At 35.6% G+C, this 12,085-nt stretch overlaps 1 protein-coding gene across 1 annotated transcript in view; it reads right to left on the reverse strand.

Annotated features, from left to right (window-relative positions):
* Positions 1-12,085, reverse strand: part of lrba (LPS-responsive vesicle trafficking, beach and anchor containing) — a 271,239-nt gene that overhangs the window by 138,096 nt on the left and 121,058 nt on the right. Inside the window, exons 34-35 of the mRNA XM_079813173.1 lie at positions 3,363-3,427; positions 673-781 (exon numbers count right to left, since the gene is read on the reverse strand). Of these exons, the coding sequence (XP_079669299.1) occupies positions 673-781; positions 3,363-3,427 (174 nt within the window). The remainder of the gene's footprint in view (positions 1-672; positions 782-3,362; positions 3,428-12,085) is intronic.

Consider the following 12,085-nt stretch of genomic DNA (forward strand, 5'->3'; position numbering starts at 1 on the left):
TTTGTTTGTTTGTTTTTTGTTTTGTTTTTAACAAAGTAAAACTTTTATTCAGCCATAATGCAAAGTGACTTTTACTTTTAAAGACTTTTACTTTGTTACAAAAATATTAGAATGATTTCTGGAGGATCGTGTGACACAGAAGACCAATTTAGCTTTCCCGTCACAGGAATAAATTACATTTTAAAATATAATAACAAATACAATAAAAATACATAATTTACAAGATTATAATATTTCACAATATTCCTGCTTTTACTGTTTTATTGATTAAATAAAACCAGCATTAGTGAGCATACACTTTTAAAAAACATTTAAAAAAATCTCCTGGTCCTGGTAAACCCTACATTATGGGGACAAAATGTAGGCAATATCCAAATATCCAAAATCGTTGTCCTAGTGGGGACATGTTTGGTCCCCATGAGGAAAACAGCTTATAAATCATACTAAGTGATGTTTTTTGAAAGTGTAAAAATGCAGAAAGTTTTCTGTAATAGGTAGGTTTAGGTCAGTTAGGGTTAGTGTAAGGGAATAGAATGTACAGTTTGTACAGTATAAAAATCATTATGTCTATGGAAAGTCCCCATAAAACATGGAAACCAGGTGTGTGTGTGTGTGTGTGTGTGTGTGTGTGTGTGTGTGTGTGTGTGTGTGTGTGTGTGTGTGTGTGCTCACCTCAAACTCAGCGTGTTTGTGGATGTCCTCTGCTCTCTGGCGGCTCAGAATGAACTCGGCCTCATTAGCTACACGCACCAGATGGTCCTTCATGGTGTGGCTCAGCAGTCTGCACATCAAAAACACATTGAACATTGAACGAGTTCATACCTGACATCACATGATTCTATCTGCATTATTTTCTACAATGATGCAGTTTGTGTTGGTAGGATAACTGAATCCACTACTAGGATTTCATACAGATCAGATTAAACTAAATTGAAAATGCAACAGACACATTTACAGGTATAACAGATCCACTGATACTGAAATTATGATACCGATAATCCAACAACTATTTTGATATTTTAAATCTATATTACTTTATAAAAAAAAATAGTTTTCGTGCTACAAGTGAATTAAGACATCACATTATAATATACAGCATATAAATATATGCTGATAAACAACCAATATTGGATGATACAATCAATATTAATAATAAGAATAATATATGCCAATCTGTGATAAATTATGTTGTCCTGATATATCGTGCATAATAAAGAATATTGTATATAAATTCCATTGTAAAATGATGTCCACAGCCAATGGAAGATGTTGGCCTACAAAATAGTAAAAGGATATCTTCCACATCTCTCAACTGTTAATCTGTGAAATACATTTTACTGATTTAATAACACAGTTGTTAGGACATCAAAGTGTAAATAGTACGCTAAACAAACTTAACTACGCCATGTAAAACAAGCAGAAAATCATATTTAGCACGGCAGCTAAAACCACCCCCACTAAAACAACCAGCGATTGATTTGTAAATGATACGTATCTAACAAGATACGGATGTAGGGGGTGTGGAGAAGGGGGGACGTCTCACCCAAGCTCATGTTTCTACATATGTAAGAACAGCTTTCCTTGGATAAACACACACACACACAGTTTCTTATCACAGAGCATCTGATGATTATAGGGGCTGATGGGAGATCAGATGTATCCTGCTTCTACTGCTACTGTTTGTCAACCCTCATCAAAACCTGAAGCTGTTCTGTCCATCTCAGAGTCTTGTTTGTGAATCAGCATTGTTTTTTCTGTCCACAGTGCCCTGGGTTAGCACAGACGGGGAGGAACCTGATCTTGAAACAGCACATTTACACCCCGGGCAGATTTGTGAACAACACAAGCCATGGCCTAATAAAACATTCTCCCTAGGGACAGAGATGAGTATCTCAGCAGGTCAGGAGGCTCAGGCCTCTGCAAAGTGGAAGAATAACAGGCGGAGGGTGGAGGGCTGAAACTCGAGCCTGGTGTGTCAGCAGCGGGCAGCGGGGGAGCGGACGTGCCAGGGACTCTGTAGTGACCCTCTCCCACCTCTCTCACCCCAACTGCCATCAATAACACAGCCCACTCTCTGTGACTGCCCTTCATGCTATCACCCTTTCGCTTTACTGTCTTTCTTTAACGGCTTTTACTTACTTTATGATATGACAGTCTAGAGAAACAAACAAAAGATTAGATTATCGATTATACAATGGTAATATCATGGTGTGAGACACGTGCTTTCACTGCCCAAGTAAATCTCAAGCTAAATTAAAAAGTGTCGCTCTCGTGGTATGTTAATTTCATACGCCTTTCGGTCTGTGCAGCGCCGCATGAAGTCGAACACACATATTTTTACCACACCATGCAAGGTTGCTGTATATAAGCTGCTGACCCCAACCTGCACGACGATCACTGAAGATGTTTAGGTGGCATTGTGAAACAGTATTTGAGCACACAAAGCAGATTTACACCTCTAAGGTAACTATTAATTTGTGTAGTAAATCAATAATAAATTAAAACTCTTAATTATACCAGCTGACAAGCGTTGTTAATAATCTTCCTGTTTGTTTACAGCATTAAGAGCATTCGATTTTTTCCTTGAGAAAAATTAACATGTAGCTACTGTACCTGATATTTATCCAAATGAACATCTCAGACAGCATGTGAATACTCAATTCAGTAGGTTGGGGTCAGCAGCTTATATACAGCGACCTTGCATGGTGGGAAAAAATATGTGTGTTCAACTTTATGTGGCGCTGCACAGACCAAATGGCGAATGACATTAAGATACCACATAATTATCATCCCATATAAATCAAATGTACTGCACTGCCACAGTATTTGTTTTAGTTATTTTCGTTGGGCTTCAAAAATGTTTGAAAAAGAGCTGTGAAGATGGCCAGCAGTGAGGGTGGAGGAGCCTCAGTGCATCACTGCATTCATTAACATTTCTGGAGAGCTCATCAGCACGGCAGCATTCATTAACATTAATTTCCATTGCTAAGATAGAAATGAGAGCCATCTGAAAGATCTAAGGGCTTGAAATTGAAGACAGATCCTTCCATCCCAAAGGGAGTCTGAGTAAAAGAGTCCAACAGATGAGACATAAACCCGTCTGAAAACAGCAAGATACGAGAAAGATTTCCCAAGAGGTGGACAAGAAACTAAGGCGCTGCTGCCCTCTCAGAAACACATGGGAACAAGCCAAGTTATTGACAGACGCCTTGAACTCCAGGTCACCCTGTTGATCCTCTTTCCACATTACATTGATTTCCTCCCAAACAGGATCTGATCGTACACACGCGACATAGCGTTGTAGGCAGGAGATAATGAGGAGATGGCTAAGAAAGGGTCAGAGGATGGGATTAGATAATTACCTGCCCTCGTTCACAAGCTCGATGAAGGCCAAACCCGCATTCTTTTGGATGGAATTCTGCCACTCCTGTGGAGAGAAATAAAAAAAGACTTTACACCTTTTAGTCAGAATAAACTTCAGCATAATGTCATCAATATGCAAGGATTAAAATGATCAGAAGCTTCATCATCATCCTCATCAAAAAACTTCATCCTCATTCATACATACAGAGGAAGCGATCACTGGGGGGAGGAGGGAAGGAAGCAAAACGGGCCTCTAACATGTTTTTTTTTACAGTATCTTCAATGTTGCCTTTAACCAAGCACACCCCTCAAAAACTTTAACAGGTCTCACCCGGTTGTTGTAAAAGGTGTTAGTCTAAACAACTCCTGAAACCACAGCTTTCAGTGTTGTTTAATAGCCTAGGAGCGAGACCAAATCATTGACATTTTACACAGCTGCGCCAACCTTTCAACACTTCCCTGTGATCGTCTGAAGAATAATAATAACAACCAGGTCATGAGTATGTACAAAGTCGCTCGTGTATTCTCGAGGGCTCTTTTCAAGAGAGACTACATCATGGAGACAGGAGCGTAACGGTCCGACCCTAATGTCTCATTTGTTTCGGCCAACAGAGAGTGCTTCTAGGTTGAGGTGCTACACAAGCAATAGTTTCATAATGATGATGATTTATTTTTTAATCCCCTGCCTATTTCTAGGGTCATAAATGAAAGAAGAAAAGTGAGGCTTAAACCAAATGAAACAAACATTTAAAATGACAAAGTGTGTACGCCTTTATATATTAAAGAGGCTTTGTTCACTATTGCAGTCGTTATTTCCAAGATTATATGCATTCTACTTTGGAATAGCTTAAAATATTTGAGGAAGCATATTCAAGAAGCCCACAGTGGCAACTGGTACACCAAAAAATAGAAGCAGAATTATTTTTTATAGTCTTAAAAAAAAATTGGAACCACTTTATATTAGGTTATATATAATATATTATATTATTTTATATTAACTACTATACAATTTTTTTTTTATAATTTGATACAATGTACTTATTGTGTACATACATGTTTTTACATTGTATTTACATTTAAAAAAAATACCTTCATGTAATTACATCTGTAATTAATTTCTGTAGTTACATTTGTAATTACACAGTTGACACTTCCCTTACACCTAACCCTCCCCTTAAGCTGACCCATATCACCACACCTGTCCCTAACCCTACCCGTATCCCACCTCAATATCTGCAAAAGTGTTTTGCAATACAATTTGACTTATTGTGACTTATTTGTTGATGTAAGTACATAGTACTTAAAGACACTTAATATAAAGTGGGGCAAAATTGTTTTTTTCTAAACTTGGGCTATTGTTGTTTACTTACAATATAAACTTTAAATGATTTTTGTAAAAAAAAAAATAATGCAGACATTCGGACTGCCAACCAATTCGCAAACAGCCACTGACTGTGACCCCAGCATCTTGGGAGACGTTTGCCGTGCATTCTAAACAATAGAGAATCTTTGACTAAACCTTGCTGCCAGTTAATAGTAAAACAAAAGTTTACTCGCCGAGACAGATATTTAAAATACTGTAATTTTGTGGAAACGTGTACATCGGGATTGCCTGTCAGACAGCGCGAGTAAGATTATTTTGTTTACATCAGCATGAGTTTGAAAATCATATTTCATTGGTTCAGATTCATGACATCGAGAATTCTCTATGAATATTTACAAAGTTGGAATGCTACGCTAAGGCTGGGCGATAAAACGATAACGATATGTATCGCGATAGACACATCATCGATATCAATAAAAAATGCGTTGAACAAGGCACTCGCTCTCTGGTTACCAAGCAACGTAGGGAGTAACAGGCTGTATCTATTTGGGTGCGCCATATTGTTATCTCTTGTTGGATTAATTCTTCTGTAAACAGAACCGGAACATTTTCCTGATAAGTGGAAAATGATTTTTCCTTTGGCAAGGAAATTGTTGATAAAACAGGAAAAGTCAGCTCGCCAGTACGGCAGGTTTTTGGATTTTATAAATCTGACTGTAGTCAGACCAATGTTGTCTGCAAGACTGTCGTCCCAAGACTGGTAATACCACAAACTTGTTTTACCAGCCTTGTTTATAATTTCGTCTGGCTCCGCAGCGCGAGCCTCGTTCGTTTGGGGATGTGTTTATACTCGACGCACTTGTGCTATTCTTGACTTTGGCTGAATCCCAGATCGCCCCCTAAACCCTCAATCACTATTCCCTACTTTAATCCACTAATACAGTTCACTTGAGTGAGTGAATGAAAAAAAGTGAGACAATTCGGACAGCTGCTGTGTGTATATCGACTGTACACTCGTTATTGCGGTGCAAAGTGGGATAGAATGAGTGCACTCAATAACGTCCACTATGGTTTCGGACAACACTACAAATGGCTGTCCCCTCAAATAGTGTCCTATTTAAGGGTATAGGGGGCGATTTCAGATTCAGCCTTTGAAACTACTTGGAGAGGTAATGTTACTCTGCATCAGTGCCTTATGACAAACCATCTAAACGGTAACAGTTACAAAAAAATAACGGAGGCACTGCACCTTAATGTTAAGAGATAATTGTTAAGTGTTCATTGTGATTTTAGCCTTGTGTTTATATTTTAATTATTTGAGAGTTTTCCATGGTTGTGTTGCCATTTCTGCCTTTATAACTGAGGGGATTATAATCAGAGGAAAGTTATGTTTAAAATAAAAATGTTTAAATGTAAAACATTTTTTCTCAGTGTCCTTATTTTAAATAGGTCACAAAAAATGTCAATAATTATCGATATCGACCGATATGAAACACTTATATCGTGATACAGTTTTCAACCATATCGCCCAGCCCTATGCTATGCTTTAAAACGATACAAAACTTGTGCTGAGGGGAAGCACACCGCGAGTCATCGAGAAGCAAACAGAGAAAATTTTTATTTTCCATGGGCAAGGGAAAGATACTCCTCTCAGAAAACCTAAAAATACAGATAATATTAGATCTTTAACAGCTATTTGGAGCATTGGGACCGCTAAACGAGGGCTTAATGAACTAATTTTTGTTAAAAGCTTAAAGTCTTCATTTTTCACTTGTATTGCCTGTAGCTCGAAATGATCCTGTTCATGTATGTGTGTGTGTGTGTGTGTGTGTGTGTGTGTGTGTGTGTGTGTGTGTGTGTGTGTGTGTGTGTGTGTGTGTGTGTGTGTGTGTGTGTGTGTGTGTGTGTGTGTGTGTGTGTGTGTGTGTGTGTGTCTCGAGTCTGGGTATAGTTTTACACATCAGCCCAGTCTATTCTGTAACGTTAGTGATATGTAGAGTTAGGGTTTTTTTACACAGTAATCTGACAATAAATGTGGCACATTCAGTTTTTCGAATGCACACCCAGAGTCTTTTTTCTGGCTACACTAGTGTTTCAAACAGGAAATATTGGACACTCTCCCCATCTACAATTGGGCAAGTCCAGCCTCAACCATCACCATAAACACACATCACAACAAACAGAATGTCCTGAGATTGACACAGAGTTTAGAGAAATTTGGGATAGAAAAGAGCAGTTTAACACTTACTAAATATATACTCATTACTTTTACAGAAGCTGGACATTTAAAATACCATATAAAATACCATTTATTTTCAATGGAATCAATTCTGGGTATTACTGTAAACTGTATAAGATGGAATAATAAAGGGAAAATAAATAATTTGAAGAGAAGGGAAAATGGGAAGGTGTTTTTTTCAGACCAAACAGCCAACTATAGTTCAGAAGATTACATTGTTGAGAGAAACTGCACATATACTAGGATCTTTTGTTAGGTGAAAACACTTCAGCGGCTGTCATCAACCAAGCACACAAATACATTTTCGCTACAAAGATAAATGAATGTTCGATGGGTGAGGGAAAGGCATTATTCTTTAATTAAAGGAAGCAATGACCCCAATCAAAAAACCTTAACGATCAGTGCTGTGCGTTGGGGACAAGGCTGACGGTTATTGGATTTCAACCAGTCATTGTGATAGGGCCCTGATACGGTTTTATGGTATCCAATGCGGTTTCCATTCTGACCTGATGAGTGGATACAGGCAGCCATTTGTGACCTTTCAACTCTGACCCTGACCTAGAAGAGTTGCTTCTACAACCCAGCCACCTCTAACCCGGTCCTGTCGTTACAGCAACCACTCACGCTGATCCATTCATGTCATCAAGACTGGAATTGTGTCCCAAGATAGAACATGACTTTTATCAGCCACACAAATAGCACCTGGGAAAGTTTGTATCATAAAGATAAACTCGTAATGGTAGCCACAGTGATTCAAACCAGCCTTAGACCTCATCAAGGACATTTATAATTGACCCGTTTTTCTTCAGTCTCGATAAAACAACAAAGACTAGCATATAGGGAACGCTTCCTAAAGGTCAAATCTATCCATACACACTTGTGTAGAATGTCAGTTTCACTTTTATTGATGCTCAGGTAAATAAACAAGCTATCCAAGATTGAGACTTCTGGTAAAATGATTCTGAAAGTGCAACTCAAAACGTCTAACATTGTGCAAAAACTCAATAACATCAACGTTTCAAGTAAAAATTATCTAAACATCCTTTTAAAAAAAGATACATTTACTAAAAGAGTAACATTTTACTTTTACATCTATATAAAAAAGTAGGACTTGTTTCCACAGAAATATATTTTTTTAAATAATTGTATTTGTCTTGTTCTGTTGGAAATTTTGATACTTGTTTGTACTTATTCATAAGTCAATTCTCACTTGGTTTATTCTTTTTAATGTTTTTGAAAGAAGTCTCATGCTAAAAAAACAGTAATATTTTGACACTGAACACAATTCAGTGTTCAGTAAATACAAATAAATGAATAATTGGTAATGATGAATGTTATAAGTAAGATATTTGGGATTTAAAACAACAATGCAATGCAATTTTGATTTCAAAGAGTATAGGGTGAATTCAGGTTGATTGGGACACTTTTTTGATTGGGTCATTTCAATGGCAAAAATGTTTATATAAAAAATATCCGATAAACATAATACTCAATTATCATTTAGAGTTTCAGTTCATTTATGAGACGCGCCGTGCAATGCATGATTGCGCCAGTGCTAAGGCTATTGTCTGCTATATTTGCTTCTTATTTATTAAATAAGAAGCAAATAAATTAAAAACATTGATTAAAATTAAGATACCATTTATACAAAACAAAGTTCACTTTAAAGAAAGGCTTTCTACAAAACAAAACTTAGTGAAGTGATCAAAATCATTTCTGACAAACTCCATGTCTTCTGACATATTGTCCTTTATTACTCGTGTTATTCACTTTTCATGTATCAACATATTAAATAAAAAAATAACATTAGGCTATAATATTTAAACATCAATTTGAAACAAAATACGTTTTAATGGCTACAACAAATAGCATATTGTACACAAAACGTCTTACAGCATCTGAGCAGAACTTTGCAAACAAAATATTTATTGATTTATTGGCTATTTTACAGTAAACACTTCATAATCTGTCCAAAGCAGGCTAAAGAAATCTTGTCTAAACAGTCTTACATCTATGACATTTTATGTTGCAGAAGGATTCATATTTAAACTGCCTTTTGCGGTTTAATATTCACAGAAACTAACAGAATAAAACTATAATAAACAAACGGCTGGCAGTTGCTCTTAGAAATAAACAGCTTTTCAGCTTAGGTAAATTATTCCAGGATTATTCCTCAACGCGTCTCAAAACGATGTAGCTAAAGTATAACACTACACTTGATGTGTGTATTTGAGTTGATGTGGGCATTGACTCGGCTCTCATGGATCGCCTCACTATTTAAATCTAAAAAGAATGCACGCGTGGCTGCATTAAAGGATAATGAAGAGGCTCGCGAACGACTGACATCTCTCTATTTTCAAACAGATTACATAAACAGAGAATATTTGTTTTCGTTTTGATTTACATCATTTAAAACCTGACATTTCAACGTTTCTTTAGACATATGTCTCATGTTTGTGTGATAAGTTTTCGCTAAGTTACAGTTAATTTTCTGAAGACTATCTAAATGAACGTCATTGAGAGAGAGGCTGCAGATCGCGCATCATGTTTGTTTTCTTTATTTTGCAAAAAGCGCAACATTTGTTTTTATTGTGACTGTACACAAATACAAGTAGAAACTTAACAGGTTATAATAATGTATACCACTTGCCTGAATTATGAAAATCGACAGAGTTATTTGAGTCTCTTTGGCAATGATAAGAAAAAAGCGTGTTGATCGCGCCGGCGTGGCGGACGACTCGAGGGGGTTAATCATGGAGGTGGAATTTATTTATATTTTATTTTTTACTGATTAAGAAAATTATTATTATTATTATATCATCATCATTATCAATAATTATTAAGAAGATTTGGTAACACTTTATTTTGATAGTCCAGTTTAGACATTCTACTAACTATAAGTAACTTGGTAACTCCAATTCAACTTATTCTACTAACCCGAACCCTAACACCTAACCATAACCTACCAGTCTACTGAGAGTCAAGTAATACTCTAATGACAGTTAGTTGACATGTAGTTGCAAAGTTACTTATAGTTGGTAGAATGTTTAAAGTGGACTATCGAAATAAAGTGTAACCGAAGATTTATCTAAATATGAACAGTCAATTCTGACAAATCCTGTACTTAATATACATACAATGTTTCTTAGCATCAATGAATCCTCAACATCTAACTTTATTATTACATTTACCAGCATATTTTCCATAAAACACTGCAGGTTAATCAGGCACAAAGCGTGTTGACATAATGCTGCAACATGAGCTATATTATATTATATTATTTTATATTATATTATATTATATTAATTATATTATATTAACTATATTATATTTTACTATAAGAGAGAGAGAGAGACCTGGTGACACTCTTACAGAGAACTTTCTGCATTGGGATAGTGTGAGAGTGTGTGAACACATTCTGAACACATTCATAAACAAAATCAGTGTAATGTTGTGTGCCAATAAAAAATAAATTGCATAACATTTCCTACCACTTGAAATGAATGCCTTGATTGAATTTAATTGTTTAAATAAAAAACAAACAAACAACATGTTTTAGATTCCATAGAGAAGTCATCCAATGAGGCATTCTTTTGTTTAGTTTTGCCATGATAATTACCGTGGCGCTGCATTCCTAATCACTGCTGATTAAGAGAACGCAATTACCCTCAAACTGAAACACGACTGAAACAACGCAGACCTAAAATGTACCGTTTTGCCTCATCCACAATGGCAATACAAGGAAATGTGCATGGCGTTTGGCTTCGTTCATTGAAAATAAACAAGTCGCTCTCTAGTTTCCAACCCATCAGTTATAATCACAAGTATTTGTTTGTTTTCTGCAGGCTGGGAGTTTGAAGCTCAGATGAAACAAAAAAAGTTTTCGTCACATGTAAGAGTGCTGTTTCAGATCATAACGTGCAGGAGAAGTTTACGTTACGGCTTGTCCACAGAGCACAAGGCGATTTATGACAGAAAAGTGGCTACTGTACAGCTTTGATCAACGGAAAGAAATTCTAGATTTAAAATGTCAGTGTAGTAATACTTACAGGGAAAACGCTTAACTTTCCAAACAAAAAAATTATATTTCCATAAAGTACCAATTATTGCAATGCTATCCTCACTGTGGTCTTAAAATCAACACTAAACAAACTCCAGCATGTTTAAAATTATGCAGCTAGAATCCTGATAGAGCAAGTAATCACATCAGGTTTTGTGTGCATTCTAAAATATATTTACTGACATATAAGGTTTTGTGTGGTTGGCTCCAAAGTATCTGTCTTTTATTTAGGGAACAGGGATGCACTGATATGAAAATTTTGTCAGAATTTGAAAGCCGATAACCGATATATTGGCAGAAAAAAAAAAATTGGTAACACGTTACAATAAGGCTCATTAGTTAACATTAATTAACTACATCAGTTAACATGAACTAATAATGAACTGCACTTATAAAGCATTTATTTATCTTTGTTGATGATAATTTAAACATTTACTAATACATTATTAAAATCTTGCTAACATTAGTTAATGCACTGTGAACTAACATGAACAAACCATGAACAGCTGTATTTTTATGAACTAACGTTAACAAAGATTAACAAATACAGTAACAAATGTACTTCTCATTGTTAGTTCATGTTAGTTAATACATAATGTTAACTAATGAAACCTTATTGTAAAGTGTTCCCAAAAAATGTATATAATTTTTGAGAGCCTGATTACAAAAACAAAAGTCTCACCATCAAATCCATGTCCCAAGCACACAAATATAATGATGTTCTCATTATAATTTTATGTAGCCCATATGACAGATTTGTACTGCACGTGTTACACCTGTATTTTCCTTTTTGAAGTGATTCTAATCATATTTCAAGCGATTTCAAGTGTCTCAGTTGAAGGTAGTAATACATTTTCTTTTTATGCTCCAAAATAGTCAAATTTACTACCTAAAAAATGAGAATTTATCTCTGTTTTCTAACTTAGATTTTTTATTTTAGATTATTTTTTATTATTATTGTTATTTGTGGTATAGTTATTATAATTTTGTATACAACATTATTACAACATTATTTGATGGCAGTATACTTATTTTAAAATATAAAAGACAAAAAATTATCCTTTGTATCTTCAGAAAACCATTTTGTGCAATTAATCAT

This window comes from Gobio gobio, assembly GCF_949357685.1.
Source record: "Gobio gobio genome assembly, chromosome: 3".
Classification (NCBI taxonomy): domain Eukaryota; kingdom Metazoa; phylum Chordata; class Actinopteri; order Cypriniformes; family Gobionidae; genus Gobio; species Gobio gobio.